The sequence below is a fragment of the Schistocerca gregaria genome, chromosome 2 (genome assembly GCF_023897955.1).
Source record: "Schistocerca gregaria isolate iqSchGreg1 chromosome 2, iqSchGreg1.2, whole genome shotgun sequence".
NCBI lineage: Eukaryota > Metazoa > Arthropoda > Insecta > Orthoptera > Acrididae > Schistocerca > Schistocerca gregaria.
In genome coordinates this window covers 782,070,653-782,094,276 of record NC_064921.1, presented here as the reverse complement: position 1 = coordinate 782,094,276, position 23,624 = coordinate 782,070,653, and the positions used below count along the sequence as shown (strand labels likewise).

General features: G+C 46.1%; 1 protein-coding gene across 11 annotated transcripts in view; it reads left to right on the top strand.

The window, feature by feature from the left end:
* LOC126335033 (NAD kinase-like) overlaps nucleotides 1-23,624 on the top strand; it is a 904,299-nt gene that overhangs the window by 519,836 nt on the left and 360,839 nt on the right. The window contains exon 1 of one of the 11 annotated variants that reach the window (XM_049997895.1): nucleotides 23,408-23,519. The exons of 7 other annotated variants lie outside the window; for them this stretch is intronic. In XM_049997895.1, coding sequence (XP_049853852.1) covers nucleotides 23,461-23,519 — 59 coding nt within the window. In that variant the 5' untranslated portion in view covers nucleotides 23,408-23,460. Of the gene's footprint in view, nucleotides 1-23,407; nucleotides 23,616-23,624 lie in introns of those variants that run through there. 3 more of the 11 variants (XM_049997885.1, XM_049997886.1, XM_049997896.1) reach the window with 3 other exon arrangements.

Sequence of the window (23,624 nt, the reverse complement as noted above, 5' to 3'; positions counted from 1 at the left end):
GTTCAAGATGCTAGAGTCGCATTCGGGAGGATGGCGGGTTCAAATCCCTGACAGTACAGCCAGGTTTACCTTAAGGCAGTACCAAGTTGGTCCCTTCGGTTACGTCAGTGATCCACAACCTGGGGCCATTTACCCTCTGAGAGTTGATTTGTAATTTTATGAGGGGTCAAAACAATATGGTTGAATTGTTTCGTTCGTGACAATAAGTTATTTTTAAAATCACTATTATCACTATTTCGTTATACTGTAATACAGATTTCATAAGTTGATTACGTAAGTTGCCAATAATTGCATTTTTTTCAAATACTAGCATTAATTTGTGACGCAATGTGGTATATACTACAGCTTGTGCCGTGCATATATGACAGTAAAATTGAGACGTGTAGGTCATATAGGCTTAGATATCTAATAAAAATACCTTGTGCGAGTTGTAGGTAGCTGCCAAAATAGAACATAAATGGCTTCTTTATTCCCTTCGTAAAATTAAACGAACCAATAGACAGCAGTAAATACGTAATGACTACTAAGCTGTTGTAGGGCCTATACTTTATTGATGGTAATAATAATAATAATTATTATTATTATTGTTATTGTTATTATTATTATTATAGTGGCAGCGGTGAGGCACAAAGCATGGGAGCTTGGTCTCTTCAGATTTCTGCCATTTCGGAAATCAGGAGTCCAGCAATCAAGTGATGTATAAACAGCAGGCCTAAGTACAGTGCACGCATTTTACTTGGATTGATTTTAAATGAAAGGGTAGAGAATGGATCAGACAGGTGTCGCAGGGAAGAAGGATGGTGCATAGGAAGCATGCTTTGTGACTAGTGTCACTCCTCAATGTGGATAGTTAGCTTTCCTTTCTGAAAAGCAGTTACAGGTAACGCTCGTGAAGAACTGAAAACTGCTTTATCATTCTTTTAAAAAATGTTCTTAGTAATAAACAGCAACAACTCACTGATTGAATCATTAATCATGTTTAATAAAACACCTGTGAAAAATAAATATAATTTATCTTCCGTCAGTTTAAAAATGCAAGTACCGCCAGGGTTGCCGAGGGCTCTAACGCGCTGCTTCCTGGACTCGGGTAGGCGCGCCGGTCCCGGATCGAATCTGCCCTGCGGATTAACGGCGAGGGCCAGTGTGCCGGCCAGCCTGGATGTGGTATGCAGGTGGTTTTCAGGCGGTTTTCCATATCCCCCTAGGTGAATACCAGGCTGGTCCTCACGGTGTGCCTCAGTTACACGCGTCGCAGACATTTGAAACACGTTCGCACTATCTCACCATTTACAATAGACGCAGACAGTTGGGGTACACTGATTCCATCCATGGGGGTACGGGGTGGCGGCAGGAAGGGTATCCGGCCACCCCTAAAAACTAACCTTGCCAAATCCGTTGTAACCACGCCGACCCTGCGATCGCTGCGGGTCTCAGGCGTAAGCGATAGATAGAGAATTTAAAAATGCAAGTCCTAAAAGAAAATTCCTTTTCATTCTAAAGTTAAATTAATCGGTAATGTTGATAATGGTGGTAGGAGTGCTGGGGGCGGGAGGCTTTACTAGGTAATATCTGGCTGCATTCAAGGGTAACGGTCTCAAAAAGGTTTTTTGACCACTGGGTTACACGGACTTTGCGACTGTGACGCAATGTGGTATATACTACAGCTTGTGCCGTGCATATATGACAGTGAAATTGAGACGTGTAGGTCATATAGGCTGCCCATTGTACGTGCAACAGGTACCAAAGCACTTTTGACGCACCAACTCTGCACCGTGGGTTTTCTGAGCAGAGCATCCCAACACTGCCAGTTATTCCGCAGCAGCGGATGTGTTATCACAATCTGGGAATGCCGGCAGCCTTCATTTCGGTATAGCTTTTTTGTCCTAAGGTACTAGAGTTCTATACACTGCAACAGAAATAATTACTACAATGAAAGAGAAGTCGTGTCTTCTCGACGTTGGTCATCGCTAGCGGGTGCACAGAAAATATGACGACGGTACGAAGTGGCTGTGTAAGTAAGTGCTGAGACCGTTTGAAAATTGCAAACGACAGCATCATAACTGAGCAGCGACATTCTTGTCCTCCTAACGAAACGCGTGTAGATTAAAAAACGAATGAACGAATGCATAACTGCAGGGAAAGAGTCTGCGGAAAGACAGTCAGTTCTAGTTCTCCAATGTTTCAGAGAAGAATTCTAAAATTTGAAAGATAAAGGTTTAGATTTCGTCGCAAATATGCCGAATTATGAAAACTGCAAGACTAGATTGTGTAAAGCAAGAACAGGAGCACTTGGGACGAGCTGAAACCCTCGCATTGGGTCGGAGATTCAACTGAACGAAAACAATTTTGAAATTACGAGAAGGTAACAGTTTTCTTTTAAATTGATGATAGGTCTATTCGTGACAAAAAAAAGCCTGTTTTTTGGTCGGGAAGAAGCGGAGAAAACTCTGTGTGAATATGGAACTGTTCTTGTGGACAGAACATTACACGGTTGTTCGAAACAATTCAAACAACTGTACAGAATACGTGTCGACATCGGAAGCACAGCCACGCGATCTGAGGCGTCTTGTCACGGTCCGTGCGGCTGCCCCCCGTCGGAGGTCGAGGTTCGAGTCCTCCCTCGGGCTTGGGTGTATGTGTTGTCCATAGCGTAAGTTAGTTGAAGTTAGATTAAGTAGTGTGTAGACTTAATGATCGGTGACCTCTGCAGTTTGGTCCCATAAGACAAATTTCCAAATTTCGGAAGCACAGAAGAGGAGACGAAAGTATTTTCTCTTTTGTTTGCTATGCTCCCAGACAAATTTCAGAATGCAGGTGAAAGATTTTTTTCTGGATTAGAAAATGAGTTGCATGGGGTGCTATCCGAAAGCTGGGCGTTAGACTTCGGAATGGCCTTTATTTAAAGCTGTAAAAATAGTGTTCCTCGAAATAACCCTCCCCAGTTGCAGTTTTCACTTACAACCACTGTTCATCGAAGAAAATACAAGAACTGGTATGAACAAAAGAATGTGGGATAACAAGAAGACGGATAGGTTTGCCTCATTTGTGCTGCCGTGACACATCTGACAGTAAACAGTACTGATGAAGCGTGGACGGTAATAATGGAGCAAATGCCCAGTGGAGAAAAGGTGTCGCAATTTTCAGACATTATGCTCAATCAGTGGATGGAAAATATCGGTATACTAATTGAAATATGGAAAGTTTTTAACCAGCGGCACAGCACCACGGACGATGCTGAAGCTGGCCGCAGGAAATGATATAGTTGAAATTAAAAAAAATTAAGGAAAATGGTACATAAATCTCGACAAAAGGTTGAAAGACATTATAAAACTATGTAAGGCATCTGGGGATTCCCTTTGACTTGCATACACAGTTTGAGGAGCCCAGACCCCAATGTTTTCGCTTTTTACCTGTTGACATATTTCTCTGCCGCTAAGGACGGACTGATGGCCTCATTGTTTAGTCCCGTGTACACGTAATCATCAAATCTTGGGGGACGTCTAAAGTCTGTCTTTCTTACAAAAATTGAACGAGAAACTAAAATTGATCAAATAAAGACAAAAGTGCTACTGTAATGTTGCGTAAAGCAGAAAAAGTAAAAGTAAATACACTCCTGGAAATTGAAATAAGAACCCCGTGAATTCATTGTCCCAGGAAGGGGAAACTTTATTGACACATTCCTGGAGTCAGATACATCACATGATCACACTGACAGAACCACAGGCACATAGACACAGGCAACAGAGCATGCACAATGTCGGCACTAGTACAGAGTATATCCACCTTTCGCAGCAATGCAGGCTGCTATTCTCCCATGGAGACGATCGTAGAGATGCTGGATGTAGTCCTGTGGAACGGCTTGCCATGCCATTTCCACCTGGCGCCTCAGTTGGACCAGCGTTCGTGCTGGACGTGCAGACCGCGTGAGACGACGCTTCATCCAGTCCCAAACATGCTCAATGGGGGACAGATCCGGAGATCTTGCTGGGGCCAGGGTAGTTGACTTACACCTTCTAGAGCACGTTGGGTGGCACGGGATACATGCGGACGTGCATTGTCCTGTTGGAACAGCAAGTTCCCTTGCCGGTGTAGGAATGGTAGAACGATGGGTTCGATGACGGTTTGGATGTACCGTGCACTATTCAGTGTCCTCTCGACGATCACCAGAAGTGTACGGCCAGTGTAGGAGATCGCTCCCCACACCATGATGCCGGGTGTTGGCCCTGTGTGCCTCGGTCGTATGCAGTCCTGATTGTGGCGCTCACCTGCACGGCGCCAAACACGCATACGACCATCATTGGCACCAAGGCAGAAGCGACTCTCATCGCTGAAGACGACACGTCTCCATTCGTCCTTCCATTCACGGCTGTCGCGGCACCACTGGAGGCGGGCTGCACGATGTTGGGGCGTGAGCGGAAGACGGCCTAACGGTGTGCGGGACCGTAGCCCAGCTTCATGGAGACGGTTGCGAATGGTCCTCGCCGATACCCCAGGAGCAACAGTGTCCCTAATTTGCTGGGAAGTGGCGGTGCGGTGCCCTACGGCACTGCGTAGGATCCTACGGTCTTGGCGTGCATCCGTGCGTCGCTGCGGTCCGGTCCCAGGTCGACGCGCACGTGCACCTTCCGCCGACCACTGGCGACAACATCGATGTACTGTGGAGACCTCACGCCCCACGTGTTGAGCAATTCGGCGGTACGTCCACCCGGCCTCCCACATGCCCACTATACGCCCTCGCTCAAAGTCCGTCAACTGCACATACGGTTCACGTCCACGCTGTCGCGGCATGCTACCAGTGTTAAAGACTGCGATGGAGCTCCGTATGCCACGGCAAACTGGCTGACACTGACGGCGGCGGTGCACAAATGCTGCGCAGCTAGCGCCATTCGACGGCCAACACCGCGGTTCCTGGTGTGTCCGCTGTGCCGTGCGTGTGATCATTGCTTGTACAGCCCTCTCGCAGTGTCCGGAGCAAGTATGGTGGGTCTGACACACCGGTGTCAATGTGTTCTTTTTTCCATTTCCAGGAGTGTAAATATAAAAAATATTCACTTGCCTATGTAGTAAGTACATAGCCATGCCTAATACAGGATACAATAAGAAGGGATGTTTTCATTACTGAAATGGTCGGAAGATCCACAGCTGAAATAACTGTGGTCTGAAACAGAACATTAACATCATGGGTCGCAAAGTCCACGGTCAGAAAGTCAGCGGCACGGTTCGTATGGAAAACCCAGGACCGATTTTCTTCCATATCCCTATACCATCCTAGCTGATGGTACGTCCTTAATCACCTCCTCGTCGAGGGGTCGTGTAGTCCGAATCATCCTCCTGCCTTCCCACCTTGTACTGCTTCATAACGTTACGTCTAGGCATCCCACATACCACTAACGGAACAGCTGCCGCACTTTCTACTCTGTCCCATAGACGTCAACATTTAATTACCACTATTTAAGTCAAACTGCTATTCATCCCGGTAGGAGTGGATGAAGACGAAGCATAAACTGGTGCTGGCAGTATGTCACGATGTCGACTGGGTCAGTAGTCTAGATTTTTTCCAGAAAAATGGAATAATAAGTCCGCCAGGACATCTAGTAAAGAACTAGGTATCAATCGGACCATCCAGATTGAGTTGTCTTCTGTTTCACCATCACGGGATACCCGAAACGAGTTTCGTGGCCTTAACGTTTCAACAGAGGCAGAAGAGCAATGAACTCCACATCGGGACGCCGTGGTTTTGTTGTAAGGAATGTAGGCAGTGCCCGAAACGTTTGGCTGCAGCGCTATTTGTTTGGATTTTGTCCGGGAATCTTGCCAGCCATGCGGCGTGCACGCGGCCGGTATTTTCGGATGCTTCAGGGAGCCGCCTCCCCACCTGATGAGTGTCTCCCGTGTACAACCATTAGCATACGTAGGTGGGCTGTGAGTCTTTTCTGACAATACTTACAGATATAAGGAGTGAGCAAAAAAAAAGAGAATTACTTATCTCCCCTCTACATAGTAAACAAAATTCGTAATTCTTCTGTCAAAAGCATGTATAGGGGTCAATCTAAAAGCTTATGTTTGAGGTCTTTGTTGAAACGTATCGAGACTGCGATGCATGTGTTTAAGCACCAACGTGTAGGTAAGGGATTAGCGTGGCATTTGTGTCTTTCCGACTTGCGTGCGGCAAATGTGTAAACGAGAACTATGGTGGCGTTATCACCATATGCGGCCAAAAATGGTTCAAATGGCTCTGAGCACTATGAGACTTAACATCTGGCGGTCATCAGTCCCCTAGAACTTAGAACTACTTAAAACTAACTAACCCAAAGCCGGCCGGGGTGGCCGAGCGGTTCTAGGCGCTGCAGTCTGGAACCGCGCGTCCGCTAAGGTCGCAGATTCGAATCCTGCCTCGGGCATGTATGTCTGTGATGTCCTTAGGTTAGTTAGGTTTAAGTAGTTCTACGTTCTAGGGTACTGATGACTAACCTAAGGATATCAGACACATCCATGCCCGAGGCAGGATTCGAACCTGCGACCGTGGTGGTCGCGCGGTTCTAGACTGAAGCGCCTAGAACCGCTCGGCCACAGTGGCCGACATGCACAGATGCATTATCTTGCTGTAACATTAGACTTTCGTCCAATAGGTCTTTATACATTATAGTCAGTTCTGCCTCTAGCATCTCAGTCTACATATCAGAATTCATTCTAATGTTCAGCCAAGCAATGCGTGACTTACCTTTAGGGCAGAAAGCTCCCCAAATCATAACACTTTCACCAGCAAAATGTCTGCTCATTATTAGCCGCTCATCTGTTCTCAGCTCACGCCGGTAATACTGAAATCCATCCGACCATTTAAATTATTCTCTTCACTGAAGATCGCTTTATCCCATTCTGAAGTCCATGACATACCTTTTTCAGCAAACTCCAATCTAGCCTATTTGTATTTGGGTGTTAGTGGAGGTATCTGCAGTGGTTTTTTGAATGCAAGATGTTTTCATTTGCCAAATTTTTCGTACACATCTGGGAGTTATTCGCAACTGTTAATCAGTGACAGGCTGAGAATAGTAACGGTTTGTGGCCATTGATTTCCACAAAAGTAACCGTTTGGATGCCACAAATAATTTTCTGCTTTGCCCGTACTTTCCGTTCTGTCCATATTGTGGGCCCAGTCTAACGAAATTATCGATTAATGCAATCGAACGGTTCGTCTTCTAGGCGGTTTAACGATCAGTGTGGCCTATTTTCTTGTATGCACCTAATTTCGCTTTCTCATCACACGGTAACTGTTTTCCGCGTGGCATTGTTAGATTGTGGTTTATGTACACAACATGCGCTGTCAGTAATGGCGTTTTTTTTCCCTATCTGTTCGAAAGGCAATTATGCACACATTAACACCGCAGAGAGCCGACTGGCTTTATACCGAGTCCCACCCTCTTTCACTTGAACCGCTGATGTCTAATTATTAAATGCGATGTTATTTGACTGCATTGCTGGCATAGTGGATCTCATACTATTGAATATACACCGTGCACAGGTATTCCAACAGACAATGTTAATTTTACTACAACTACCCATGACTTTATACTGATTTCTACTACTGTATTACTTCAGATTTGTAGACAATTCGTCTTTTAGGATGAATCGGTGCATTGTGCCCTTAAAGAAAATTTTAGTCCAATTGTAAACATGATTAGATAATATGTACTATGCTATTTTCTCTATTTGACACGTATGTGGCATTGAATCAAAAGCATTTAGAAAATCTAAAAACGGCGAATGGACATGGTGACCTCTATTCATGGCACTGTGAAGAGTGCGAGGTAAAATTCGCAATATCGATGTTTCTGGAAACGATGCTGATGTACAAATGAAGCTTAATTCTAAAGTTTAGTATGATTAAATACCTGATAAACTGATATATTTTCTTTTGTTAGCTCATACCTTGCAAGACTTTAGGTTCAACAAAATGGATTTGGACTTTGTTTTGTAGGTCGCGGCGCGAATATAGGCCTACAAATGCTTTAAATTTTCAATGCTATCTCTGATATCTGGTGATAGAAGTAGCACACATTGAAGAGATCTTTATGCAGATGCTTTTATCTTGTGGACATATGTCTGCAGGCTTCAGTAAATATGTCAGGCCCATTGCTGTCCCAGTTGAAAGTTATCACGTGCTGCCTCTCAGAACGTTGTTATCGCGAAGATTATCGAGTTTCGTACTAGTGGGACTAGTTTAAAGAGTGCACTCGGACATGGGCGCCACAGTTCTCCCTATGCTCGTGCTTACCGTGCTGTACTGTACTATACTGTACCGTTCTGTGCCGTCGACGGAGCTCGCGCCGTGTGAAAACTGAAAGTGGCTGCGGATCTCTGCTTTCACGGCAGCCGATGTACCGCAAAGTGTGGACGCGCCATCCGCTTCGGCCGCAGCCGCGTGTGAATCCGTAAGGTAACTGTGACAACGGTCTGCTCCAGGTTATTGCTTACTGCGTGTAACAAGGGACTCGGGCAAAAAATAATGAGCGGCAGTGCTTAAAATCGTCAGCGCTTAACAGGTATGCCTATTAATCTCGTCGTTTTAACCTAGATTTTTGTTTATTTACAAACGTATAACATGATTATGTACAAAACTAATATTTCTGTGCTTGCTGCGGAGTGGCCACGCAAACAACCTCGAATACTCCGCACCAAGAGAAGGGGGTCAATTGTTAGAGCACTGTGCTCTTAAGTTGTAATACCAGTGGCCACGAGACCGATGACCTCGCTGTTTGGTCTCTTCCACCAAATCAACCCAACCAACCAGTGGTCAAATATTGGCATGGCCACTTTGACCGAGGGTGTTTGCGATTTCGCCCAAATCACTTGAGGTCGAGGATGGCAGATGCAGATCGAAGCAAGGGAAAACATCACTTGGACTGATGGGTCGCGGCAGGCACCAGAACCGCAGGAAATGGCATCTCTGACTCGTCGAAAGGACTCGGCTTCGACAGGTAGTACACGTAGTCTGGCGTATTGGAGGATTACATGGGGCGAAATGTGGCGTCTGTAATGAGCGAAATATGTAGGAATGCAATCTCTGAACTTGTGCATCTGGCGTCAAACAGGCGACCTGTACCAAAGAGCCCCCTTCCCCCTCGCCCCACCACACACACACAAAATAAAATAAAAATAAACCGCTGCTCAAATGTCAATTGAGCTCAGTGTTATTAAACACATCTGGGAGATCCCACTGAGTCAGATACTCGACTCTTGGTTCCACCTCCGACCAATGTTTATCTGTGTGTCCGCCACCGTAGCCGAGGTCGCTAACGTACGCCTGTGTGGTAACGCTCGTCTCTAAGGCAACTGCTTTTCATGCTTATGGTAGAAAAATTTTCAACACAACTGTTTGTCTTAGCTAGGGGCGGTGGCGTAAGCCTCTGATCGCCAGAGTCAGAGCCAATGCCTTGGATAAAATTCCAGACCCATGCGCATTGCCCCTGGAGTGGGGGCATATGACACTCCTGATGTAGGTGGTGATCTCCGTCATAGGGGGCGTTAAGCTCATAAGCCGTATGGGGGGGGGGGGGGGGGGGGGGAGCATCGAATTTTACCTACTCCCGCCCCAAATCATCGATAACTCAGTCAAGGCATCAGGCTATACGTACATCCATTCAGTCACCTACACTCAACAAATTCGCATACCTCTGTATGTCCATCTTTTTAGCGATGGTTGCGGGACTCGGCTGCTCGATAGAGGCTGTCAAACGCCTTTCAATTTTCAAGCTTATTTTATTGGGCAACCAGTTTCAGCGTTTTACTGCGCCATCTTCAGGCCCCTGACCGACGTGTAGGAATAATCTACCACGCTTGTGATCGAAACGGGGACCAGCAATACTGGTATTAGTAGATATCTACTATCAACTGCCAGTCGACATTTTTAAAAGTGGTTCAAATGGCTCTGAGCACTATGGGACTTAACATCTGAGGTCATCAGTCCCCTACAACTACTTAAACCTAACTAACCTAAGGACATCACACACATCCATGCCCGAGGCAGGATTCGAACCTGTGACCGTAGCGGCGGTCGCGCGGTTCCAGACTGAAGCGCCTAGAACCGCTCTGCCACACCATCCGGCTCAGACATTTTAGCGAAATCAGTGTGACGATCCTATATTCCAACCCCACAGCTGACACGACAAATTAACGCGTCAAACAAATGATGACAAAACAAAAAAACGCCATTATCAGACTTCTTTAAGGCTGTAGGGCAGCAGTGTCTAACGCCAGCTGATGGTGGAATGCTGTCCAGAGCGCCGCTTGGAATAAACGAGTCTGGTTTCTTACACTGCCGCTACATACCGCGTTGCTGGCGGTTCTGTGCAGACGTCCTGCGGTACGCGCGTCGTGCGGCTTGGAGAATGTGGTGCACTGCCTTTGTTTCAAGGAATGCGTACCTCGAGATTTTGCTGGGCAGGTTTTTCTTACTTCGAATTTAGGTCGGCGTTATAGAACAAATGGTTCGAAGAAATTAGTATAAATACATCGCATAGGTACCATCTGGAATAATAAGGGACGTTAACGTACAGAAAATCGAGTACATAATTAGACATTTGGACAATGTTTTCACTTCGGACAAGTCGATTTTCCGTGAATATATTACTGTAGATTAGGTTCGCTTAGTTTCATTTCTATACAGATGGCGCGAGGTGAACTTTTTTCCACAGAGCAGGAAAAATAAAATCGTGTAGCTAATAAAATGTTCAAATGTGTGTGAAATCTTATGGGACTTAACTGTTAAGGTCATGAGTCCCTAAGCTTGCACACTACTTAACGGAAATTATCCTAAAGACAAAGAGACACACCCATGCCCGAAGGAGGACTCGAACCTCCGCCGGGACCAGCCCCACAGTCCATGACTGCAGCGCCTCAGACCACTCGGCTAATCTCGCGCGACGTATAGCTAATACCTTTAGATGTAACCGCAAATATCTTTGTATAACTCCTTTTTTCATGTTGTCCTGTCGGAGACTGGCGTATATTACACACCTGTAAATGTGTGCAGTGTAACATGTCGTAAGAGAAGAGATGGTGATGGAGGAGGAGGAACAACAACAACAACAACAACAAGTCGTTTATTTGGTAAGAGGACTGGACTTGCATTGGTGTGGTACGAGTTTCAAATACCCGCCCAACTACCCAGATCAGGTTTTTCCTAAATCAATTAAAAAGAGTGTCTGGATGGTTCCTTTGAAAAGGACACTACAGGATGCAAAACAGTATTTATCCTATAATACAAGTATATCTGCAACCGCAGACAAAAAGGAGTGCGAAAAACAAAGAAGGCAACATGTTTCTGCTCTATCATTACCCAATACGAGCTTGTGCACTCTGCAAAAATATTATCGTCGATTGAACTTTAAACCCTCGTCTTCCTGTTTGTTTTTCAGACTACACATAGAAACTGGAGTTAGTTTCCTCATCACTGCTTGTAGTTTTGGAGCTTGGTGAAATCGGAGTAGTTAAAAAGGCCTTATGAGTTTTTGATACCTTTTGCAACGTCCCTTCTTAGGCGAGGTAGGTTTTGCAGCATTGTTATTCATCAACACGAAATATATATCACGAATGCTCGCGTACAAAGAGATGCGAATCGCAGTTTCGAATCTTGTAGATATGATGATGAAGAAGCAAGCTAATCCTTCCCACTGATTTCGTTTCAAGAATAAGATCTAGTGAGATTTAAACGTGTTAAAATTTGTTATGGCTGGTTCAAATGGCCCCGAGCACCATGGGACTTAACATCTAAGGTCATCACTCCCCTAGAACTTAGAACTACTTAAACCTAACTAACCCAAGGACATCACACACATGTATGCCCGAGGCAGTATTCGAACCTGCGACCGTAGCGGTCGCGCGGTTCCGGACTGTAGCGCCTAGAACCGCTCAGCTACTCCGGCCGGCAAAATTTATGTCGACAGTTAATAAAGAAATAACATCTCATATTCATTTTTTTCGAAAGTTAATTTATTGCACACTTAGTCAAACGTAATGTGGAAAAGGATCCGCAGGTGTTTATGTTTAGGAAATGTATTCGCAGTTGCGAATATGGACAACCTCCTACCATATAATGGCGTGATGACAATGAAAAATTGTGCCCGACCGTACTCGAACCCAAATTTACCACTTTATCGATCGCCTTAAACGCCCGTTCGAGCGCGAATCACAGCGAGACCCAAACTTCCACAGTTCGTCGTCGTTGTGTCTCAGCCTGCACTCTCACTTTACTTATATTACCGTCCAGGAAGAACAAACTGATTGAGAACCAAGGACTTGCTTTTGGAGAATAAATCGAAGTAAAAGTACCTGTGCTATGCAAGCATATCCGAAATAATGTTGCAACGTTCTGATTAATAACGCAGGCACTGCTATTTCATGTTTACTTTCGGGTCAAAAAGTTTGAAAACGACTGTTCTGAGGTAAGTCGTAGGATCGATATTGGCTCGCCTATTCATACATTCCTCTGGAACCTAAACTGATGTTCTTTGATTACGGCTTCTACCAACCCCCTACAGTTCTCTACATCATTCGAGTTAGCTATAAATATCGTGTCCGTTCGTAAAACTTGCGCCACCCCCTTCCCCCCATTCGCGCCTGTGCTGTCAGGGGAGTTCATTTCTCCACTGGGGGTCTCTATAATGCGTGCAGTATAATTATCCTGGCAATCAGTATTGACTTTCCAATGCCGGTGAGCCAGGACAGAAGGCCATAGGCGAGGCTGGCGTGTCCTTGAGTGGAACGCGGCCCAGTTGGCTCGTCGCGCTGTCGCGGGCTGCCCTGTTGTGGTCTGGTACTACTGTAGCCTACTGTACTGTACCGCAGTCTGTGCCCGCCACGGTCGGCCACCGCCGCTGACCCATTGTGCCGGATGCTCCCTCAGGCGTGACCGCTCGCTGCCTGCGCCGGCTGTTCACCAGGCGCAGCCCCCCTGTTCACTCTGCGCGGCTGGAAGCTCCGCAACAAACCCATTAAAAGCGTGCCGTTCCAGTGTCATTGTCCTAAGCACGGACGTTACCACTGTAACCGCATTACTGGCGGAAGGAAAAAAAGAAACATACCTCCAGGTTTGCTGGATTGTGTGGCGATAATACAGGATGTTTAACCGCATTACTGGTGGAAGGAAAAAAAGAAACACCTCCAGGTTCGCTGGATCATGTAGCGATAATACAGGGTGTCTATAAATGAATATCGGGGTTTTAACGCTTTGTAATATTTATTATATTAAACTCACAGTTATTAATGATATGTCAAATGAAAGAGCAACTCAAACAGTTTTACCAAGAACCTTATAAATGCGCAATGTGACGATGGTGTAAGTACTGAATCCTTTTTCTACTTGTTAATGCAGTCGAACAGATTCTGGCCTGATATCGCATAGGAGTACATCCAGCGACTCTGTCAATCAGTTTCAAGCCGAATAATTTATTGCATTAGGGCCACGGGTGGATAAATGCGTTATTGTTTTGACCAATTTGTGAAACGACCTGTTGAATAAATCGTCCATTTTTTCTGAAATTGTAATCATTTGTTTGTCTGCACTTGTATATCACAGCTACCTATTTCAGTGTCATTCGGATAATTCCTTCGTGGGGCATCGCTTTTTTGTGTCAAGAGTGTTTATTACAGAGAGAGAGGTGCGTCCGCTCTTATGTGTTTTCTTTTAAAACCGCTTTGGCGTCGGATTATTTTAGAAAAGACCCCGTTGAGCGTCTTAAAATACACACACACGCACACACACACACACACACACACACATGAACATTCCAAGCAGACAGCTGTTGCTCTTGTAATAATTACGGCAGTAAAACCTGTCCCAAAGTGGACTGCTGTGGTAGCCGTTCTTGTATACCTTGAAACCTCAGCATTGGAAATCTTTCCTTCGAAGCCACTCAGATGCGGCCAGGGCTTGTATGCCTCATCTCTGCTCCGTCCCCCCTTCTCTCTCTCTCCTCCTCCTCCTCCTCCTCCTCCGGTTCGTGGTGCTGCCTTAAGACGAAGCGCATTGTCACCGGCCCCTGCAACAGGGGCAAGGTGCCCTTTCTTGTGCAGGCGACAGTGTCACCCGCCGTCCTTGGGCTAAGCGACGTAATGTGCGTCCCGTGTTGCGTCACGCGGCACCAGGTGCCCTAAATGAGTCGCCCGGCAATTCCTCGGGCGGGCCGCCTGACACAGTCACTTTGAAGGGGAGCCTCCTCGGCACATTCGCTGCCCTGGGACAACAAGCCAGCACGCTTTGGGTCACAATCATACAGACGGTACATGGTCCTAACGTGTGTACTTTCGCGTAATGAACTGTCAGGAGCGCTGTACAGGAGTAAGCTTGAGTGCTAGGATATCCCCGGATGAACTGTAGGGCCCGAACCTCTTGTGGGAATACAGGAAAGGCTGCGAGCAGACGAGCTAAATGGACAGGGGCGATAAGTACAGAATTTGGGTCGGACAGAAAGTGTACTCGGATAGCCGAAGCGCTCAAGTAAAGCGGAAAATATGGGTTTTCAGTTTTCGCCGTTGAATTATTTCTTCCCTCGAAATATTAACTGTCAGAAACTACGAGTAATAGTTTTAGCCGGTACGAGATCTTGAAGACAAAAACGGAAGGAAGGTCAGTCTTTAACGCCACGTCGATGATGAGCTCATTAGAGGCGGAGAACAAATTTTGGTTTCAGGAAGGGTAGAGATCCATCGCCGATTTGCGTTAAATAATGTAGGATAGCCACAGGCATCCTGTAAACGGAGGGCCTGAAACAAGCCGTTCGTGAGCACCACCGTGGGCCGCTCCTCTTGCCTTTGTGCACGCCAGAGCAAGTTTCCAGTTTCTGTCAGCCTGGAAGTTATTGGTCAGACTTTCCATAATATAAGCAGTCTGTGGCAGAGCCATTCTAAGCTGGCTTAAGGGCTAGAGACCTTTCCGTGAAAGCAAATGTTACCCACTTATGTGCGAAATAAACTTTCGAAACGGCCTTGCCGGAAGCAGCACTTTGCAGACTAGCGCTGTTGCAGTGAACAGGAAGTGGCCCGTCAAAACACCTACATTCTTCTGCTACACTACAACAAATCATTGTTCTTTGGAAAGGAACAATGATAACCATACATCAGCAGTGAGGTATAGTGAGGAATCATCATGAACTAAACAATGATTTATCGATACATTCCTCCACATATCGCAAATGTAGTATACAGGGTGACTCAAAAAGAAAGAATAGATTTCAGTTGTTTATTACAGACCAACTACGAAAGTTTGAAACACGTTGCGTGCATCAGTGGATAGAAGAAGGTTCACAGTATTGACCCAGCTGCGCTAATGTTTGTTTGTAGCAACATGGGAACTACATAAAAGGGCAGATCATTTTGTGTTTGAATGTGTGCGAACTCAATCCACTGTTCAGTGGAAATGTGCATTTCAACGTCGATTCAGCGAGAAGCCGTCGGTGCACAAGCAGATTTATGATTGGCATAAAAAATTCTTGAGAGTTGGTTGCGTAAGTAAAGGGAACAGCACGGGTCGGCCATGCACGTCCGATGAAGATGTCGAGCGTCCACACGGAGCCCTCGGAAGGTCACAGGATGGGCAGGCGAGGAATTTCAACTTCCTCCAACAACGGTGTGGCGTGTTTTGAAACGACGTCTGCATTTGAAGACTTACAAGTTGCAGTTACGGCAGCAATCGCGTCCCGGCTACGTAACAGAAGGTACGAAATTTCCATTTCAGTTTTCCAGAGTAGGGCAGAAGACACTTTTCTCGAACCGTTTATATTTAGGGATGAGTTGGCGTTTCATATGTGGGCTTAAGTAAACCGCCATAATATAAGAATTCAGCGGTCACAAAATCCTGGCGTCGCCGTCAAACATGAAAGAGGCTCACCGAAACTTAATGTCTTTTGTGCAGTTAATGTTCACAAACTGCCTTTGCTGCAGGGGAAACAGTGACAGGAATGTCATACCTGCATATGGCCAGAATTGGTTGCTTCCTCAACTTCACGAAGACGTCAGTGTTTCATTTTTATACATGACGGAGCCCCGCCACATTTTCACCTTGAGGAGCGACGTTATTTTAACGACACCACCGCACAACGCTGGACTGGAAGAGATGAACAAGAAGATATTGTTCATTGCTTTTGGCCTCCCAGGTCACCTCACACCTTGCAAATTTTTCTCTGGAGGAGTACATAAAAGACGGCCTTTGTCACAACTGTGGCAAATACTCTTCAGTATCTGAGAAACCGAATTATTGAAACTGCCAGTTCATAAAATGGGAGATTTAGGAATTTTCAGCATGCTGCAGATGAAAAATGTCTGCAGCTTGTCTTGTAATTGAAATAAATGGTTGTAGCTTCGCCATAAGTTGCATTGAGAAGAATCTATTTTTTATATCTTGATGATGATTAGTTTCGGACACATCTGTTCATTTTCAAAATGGTTCAAATGGCTCTGAGCACTATGGACTTAACATGTGAGGCCATCAGTCCCCTAGAACTTAGAACTACTTAAACCTAACTAACCTAAGGAGATCACACGCATCCATGCTCGAGGCAGGATTCGAACCTGCCACCGTAGCAGTCACGCGGTTCCAGACTGAAACGCCTAGAACCGCTCGGCCACAGAGGCCGGCTGTCCATTTTCAAACCATACGTGCTGTAAGAGTGGCAAGTACAGGCGCTAATCCATTAACAGAAACTGTCCCTGCAGTAATCAAAGCGGTATATGGCTGATTTAACAACAACAGGTTACATCCATAGGACGGACACTAGAAAATGTCTCTAATATTCTCTAATGACCGTCCCGTGTGGTGTAACTTGCTGTTGTTAAGTCAGCCATGTATCTCTTTGATTACTGCAGGGGCACTTTCTGTACATCAGTTATCGCCTGTGCGATAATTTCGAATACGCTATAAGTCACACAAATTTGAAGGCTGTAAATTCAGCTAAATACTTAGGGATTACAATTACAAGTAACCTAAATTGGAGCCCGCGCAATTAGCCGTGCAGTCTAACGCACGGCTTTCTGGAGTGGGAAGGAGCGCCTGGTCCCCGGCACGAATCCGCCCGGCGGACTTGTGTCGAGGTCCGGTGAGCCGGCCAGTCTGCGGATCGTTTTTAGGCGGTTTTCCATCTGCCTCGGCGAATGCGGGCTGGTTCCCCTTATTCCGTCTCAGCTACACTATGTCGGCGATTGCTGCGCAAACACGTTCTCCACGTACGCTTACACTACCATTACTCCACCACGCAGACATAAGGGTTACACTCGTCTGGTGTGAGACGATTCCTGGGGGTGTCCACCGGGTGCCGAACCGCACAATAACTCTGAAAGAGTGGTTCGGTGTGGTGCGGCGGAGGAGTGAAGTGGACTGCGGTAGTCGTCGTGGGGTTGTGGACCACCGCGGCTGCGACAGGTACGGAGCCTCTCCGTCATTTCTAGGACCCCGGTTAACATACGGTACTATGCAATACAACCTAAATTGGAACGATCACATAGATAATATTGTGGGTAGAGCAAATCAAAGACTTTGGTTCATTACAAGGAGCAACAGATCTACTAGAGAGACTGCTTACACCACACTTGTCCGCCTTATTCTGGAGTACTGCCGTGCGGTATGGGATCCGCATCAGGTGGGACTTACGGATGACATCGATAAAAGTTCAAAGGAGAGCGGCTGGTTTTGTACTATCGCGAAATAGGGGAGATAGTGCCACAGGCATGATACGTGAATTGGAGTAGCAATCATTAAAACAAAGTCGTTTTTATATTAATGGACTGAGATCCGCCTCGATTGCGAAAAAACACCTAGTGTTTACCTAGGTTTCGGTGTAGATAACTACACCTTCTTCAGAACAATAAACTCAAAAGTGTCTATAAAGACCTTTGTCAATAATTAAAAGCTCAGCATAGCTATATATTTATAAAAGAAAAAGATGACACATAAAAGTACATGTGAACAAAGTCAAAAGAATAACTTAACTTAATAATGGTGTACACTCCACCTCACATCAGCATGTGTTCGATGGGCCGTGTCCCGTCGCAAATTGCAGTTTGCGACGGGACACGGCCCATCGAACACATGCTGATGTGAGGTGGAGTGTACACCATTATTAAGTTAAGTTATTCTTTTGACTTTGTTCACATGTACTTTTATGTGTCATCTTTTTCTTTTATAAATATATAGCTATGCTGAGATTTTAATTATTGACAAAGGTCTTTATAGACACTTTTGAGTTTATTGTTCTGAAGAAGGTGTAGTTATCTACACCGAAACCTAGGTAAACACTAGGTGCTTTTTCGCAATCGAGGCGGATCTCAGTCCATTAATATCTTAACAAACGATTGCTGACGCGCTGCAATGTTGAAGGTTCTTAAAGTCGTTTTTCCTTGCGACGAGATCTTCTCATAAAATTTAAATCGCCAGTTTTCTCCTCTGGTTGTGTAAACATTTTGTTGTCACCTACCTACATAGGGAGAAATGATCATCACGATAAAATAAGAGAAATCAGGGCTCGCACAGAAAAAATTAAGTGCTCGTTTTTTCCTGCGCGCCGTTCGAGAGTGGAACGGTTGACACAGCTTGAAGGTGATTCATTGCACCATTTGCCAATTTAATTGTGAATAGCAGAGTAATCACGTAGATGTAGATGTCCTCTCTGGGAATCTCAGTCTGACACCTGATTTTTCTGCTACTTTTTTATATGGTCATTCCACTAAAGGTCGCTCCGTACAGATACTCGTAGATATGGTACGGTGGTTACTGTTTCCAGCAATTTATTATTAACAGTGCAGTTGTACAGTAGTGGATTTCTGTTTCTGTGTGTGCGCAGCATGTTACATTTGTTTACGTCCAGGGTCGACTACCAGTCGCTGCGCCATTCATCCATCCTCTGAAGGTCTTTATGCAAATGGATACTTCCTTCTGGCTGTGCTACCTTCTTGTAGACAGCCGTATCATCTGCGAACAGCCTTAAAAAGCTTCCTACGCATTATACTATATCATAAAATGATTATATATATATATACTTGTATTTTATATTGGGTACCCTCAAAAATTACCTTGACATCTGTCGATTTTTGCCGGCCGCGGTGGCAAGGCGGTTCTAGGTGCTTCAGTCTGGAACCGCGCTGCTGCGACAGTCGCAGGTTCGAATCATGCCTCGGGCATGGCTGTGTGTTATGTCCTTAGGTTAGTTGGGTTTAAGCAGTTCTAAGTCTAGAGGACTGATGACCTCAGATGTTAAGTCCTACAGTGCTTAGAGCCATTTGAACCATCTGTCGATTTTGTTCCGTGAAGAGCGATATGTTTAGTTTAATCTGCAAGGAAGTCTTGAATCCAAGTCTATAAAAACGGCATTACCTGAGTGCCGACGTCCAAAGCGAATTTTACTTTCAGAGTCACTGAACATTTGTGCCACTGCTCTCCTCGCATTAATTTACGCCTCGTTCATCTTCTTGGTGAGGGTCTCTTTATTTAAGTACTCCACCGGGTATTAAACCACGTTGGGTCTTTCGCAGCCTTAAGACCTTGCTCGGAACTTAATTGAACGAAGCCGGCCGCGGTGGTCTCGCGGTTCTAGGCGCGCAGTCCGGAACCGTGCGACTGCTACGGTCGCAGGTTCGAATCCTGCCCCGGGCATGGATGTGTGTAATGTCCTTAGGTTAGTTAGGTTTAAGTAGTTCTAAGTTCTAGGGGACTGATGACCACAGCAGTTGAGTCCCATAGTGCTCAGAGCCATTTGAACCATTTTTTTAATTGAACGAAGCTTCTGAATTTTTTTTTCCATTTGCACTCTACATTTTCGACCCCAGCATTGAATATTTGATATTGACAACTTAGATATTCTGAAATCTGTATCCTGTCGCTCTGTTGGCAAAAATATTTACCCACTTACAGTAACATTCCTTGTAACATCTGTAGTCACAGTTTGCTGTCACCGTGTTATGATCAGTGATACCCTGCTCTACGTTAACTGACTTGATGATAAGTTGAAGTCTGTTTGTTTCTAGGAGGTCTAAGACTTTACATTCACGAGTTAGTTCTCTATCTGATCGAAGTAATTTTCGGACAAGATATTAAGAATAGTGACTTATGAAGCCTTGTCTCTGGCACCAGTTTTGATAGCATGACACTCCTAATTTATATCTGGCCAGTTGAAATCGTTCAAGGACTCCTGAAAGTTCTCTCTAAAGCGCTCTGCTACTGTAGTTCTTTTCACAGATGACCTGCCAGCGTTTGATGCATAACTTACCCAGATTAGCTCACATCTGGAATCGGTGATAACCTCGGTAGATATTATCTAATTCTTCACTGCAATAAAGGCACCGCAACCATTGACGACTAACATGTCCTCACGATGAATATTACAATCTGAATTTAGGATTTCGTAGCTGTTCACTTCCGGTTCCAACGATTTTTCTGTTGCTAGTACTATCATACATTATAACCTTCAATAAGCGATTCTAATTCTGAGGCCTTACCTTAGATGCTGTTGCTGTTTACTGTTATCATACTAACCTTTTCTGTTTCCAATCTGTGGGGACGACCATTCTATGAGAATAACGTGGCTGATATACGATTTCGGGAGGCAGTTCATATCTGATCCCAATTGGGACGTGGTTCCTCTAACCTAAAAAGTCTCGATGTACACGCCACAAGTACTCCGCTGTTAGCCGCTTCCTGCGCGTAGCACACGCGTGACTTACTAAGGGAATCCTACAGTTCCGTACCAGACAGCGGAGATCGAGAAATTCGCATCCGATGCCGTCACAGAATCATCTGAGCCTTGGTTTAGACCTTCCATGCTGCTACAAACCAGAGAACTGCTATCGATCCTCGGTTCGATGTTACAAATAGCGTCGCCTACACCCCATGTGCGATGCTGACTTCACCAAATCTGCGAGCAGCAGATTCCCCTTGTGTATCGTACTTTTAAAAATGTGTATAAATTCGCAACAAATATGAACAAAGTAGCCTGGACGAGCTGATAAAGAACGAGCAGATCGCTGTAAAAAAGAAAATTAACCGACTTTGTCGTTACTGATGTTGGGTTGGTTGGTCAGTTTGGGGGAGGGGACCAAACAATGAGGTCTTCGGGCTCATCAGATTAGGGAAGGACGGGGAAGGACGTCGGCCGTATCCTTTCAAAGGAATCATCCCGGCATTTGCCTGTACGATCTAGGGAAATCACGGAAAACCTAAATTAGGATGGCCGAACGTGGGTTTGAAACGTCGTCCTCCCAAACGCGTGTCCAATGTGCTAACCGCTGCGCCACCTCGCTCGGTACTGATAGCCGGCCGCTGTGGCCGAGCGGTTCTAGGCGCTTCAGTCCGGAACCGCGCTGCTGCCACGGTCGCAGATTCGAATCCTGCCTCGGCCATGGATGTGTGTCATGTCCTTAGGTTAGTTAGGTTTAAGTAGTTCTAAGTCTAGGGTACTGATGACCTCAGATGTTAAGTCCGATAGTGCTTAGAACCATTTGAACCATTCGGTACTGATATTGGGATGCACGCGAAATATAAACGAGAAGAATAAACAACCACTAAAATGTGCTCTCTAGTGTTGTCACTGGTGGCTAGGATCGAAATATTTGCAAGCTCTTAAGACATAATGAAATTTCTTTTCCGACAACAGATTTATCGATATTTACTCGTCACTCTAGTACCGGCTTTCACAAAAGCTCTAAATGTAAATAAACACTTTTCAAACGAAAACACAGATATTGTTCGCTTCTTGTCAGAAGCTCGTTTTAAAAAATAGTGATGGGCAGTCGCTGGCGTGTGTCAAAGCCTTGGCTGAAGTTGACAGTGCTGCATACGTATCTTTTGCCCAGCTTGCTGCACTCGCTGCAGCATAGTAATATAACAAAAGCGAAGTATGTTGATCTCATGATTAGAGGGTTCCTGAAGCAGATACTCCACTTGCAGAAAACCAAGCCCATTCCGTTCTTTCACGCCAAGCAAAAGGATGGACGGCTTGGTGTGCCATCGGTGCAGCTGCTAGTAGGCTCGACCTTAAGACGCCTATAAAATCCGTTGCGTAGTCCGGATAGGCAAATAGCAGCAGTTATGGGAACAGGTACAGCGGTAAGGTTGGTGGCCCGCTTGAGAAACATCGTGAAGATGGGGACTGTATAGGTGCCTCCTACGGTGGAAGGTGTAACGGGTTTCTGGCGGAAATGTCTTCATTCGACTGCGCTAGGAAGGGGCCTGCAGTACAGTCGTTTAGAGAGTGCCTGCAGTCACTGTATTAATGACCCATCCCCATTTTGGAGCGGTAGAGAATATGTTGGTGCAATCCATCTGCGCATCGGCCTTCTCCCGACAAAGGGGCCCCCTATAACAGAGGTCCCAATGCAAACTGCAGAGCGGGAGGGCCTAGTCGAAATAGGCGTGAGACTTTGCAGCATATCTTGCAAAGGTGTCTACTGGCGCACTTTGACAGGATCGATCGTCATGATACAGGCACATCGACTGTCAAAACTGCCCTTACCACCAAGGGCTGTAACGTCATTGAATCCCCCGCCTACACGTCGCGAAATTCCAACAGATATGTCGCTGATCTGATGGTCTTCCATGATAACGACGGAAACCCAGGATCTGGGTATGCGACTGTCAAATAGACTACCATCAGTTATGAATATGAGGGTAGCTTACACAGGGCACATAATATCAAAGTGCAGAAATATTTTGCACAGGAGGTGCTGAATGCAATCCAGCAAAAGCATTCATTACTGGAGAACCTGTGGTATTACCGTTAGTTTTGGGTGCGAGAGGGACGTGGGGTCCAGGGAGTAATAACATCTGGGATAAGATTGCCCTAAGCCCGTTTCTGAAAAGGCAAAACGCTAACATCAGGCGTGTACATCCATCGGCAATTCATGAGAGTTGCATGGAGAAGACAGCAGACGACAATGCTGCGTGATTAAATGAAGGCCACCAGGGGATGGTTGAGTGAAAGAACAACGAGCGATGGTTGGCCATAACTATGTATACGCCCCACCAGTGGATGAAACTTGGACATGATAGCCGTGAGGCTGTCCACTCATATAGCCAGTGACGTGTCGGTTAGAAGCGGACTTCGCTTTTCGAAGTAGAGTCTTCTCGTGACCGGACCGCTGCTGTCCTTGGGTTGTAGCTACTGGGTATTCGTCACTAGAGCCTCAGCTTTCACAAAAACTTCTGCAGTAAAGAAATACGCAAACTCTAAATGTAAATAAATACTAGTGAATCTGACAAAAACACAGATAATGTCGACTTGGTGTCAGAAGCTCGTTTGACGGGAGAGAGAGACAGCAGCTGGCCTGTGCCAGGGTCGCTCGTGACGAGCGGGGGGCCGTGCGCGGGAGCGCCCGGCCTCTGGCGGCTCGCAGAGGTCGCTGGCGAGGCGGGGTCGGCTGATAGCGCGCGCTATCAGCGCCGGCCGGGCCCCGGCGCGGCGGCGCGCACTCGCCGGCCCACAGATGCTGACGCTGTGCCGCCGCCTGCGCGCCAGGGCCTCCGCGCTGCGCGACGCCAACAGGTGCGTGACGTCACGGCCGGCGGGCCGCCGCGGCTGCGCCTGCGAGGGGGATGCGACGCACGCGCCAGCCCGCGGGCCGGACCAGCTCTTCCTGTGGTAAGCCAG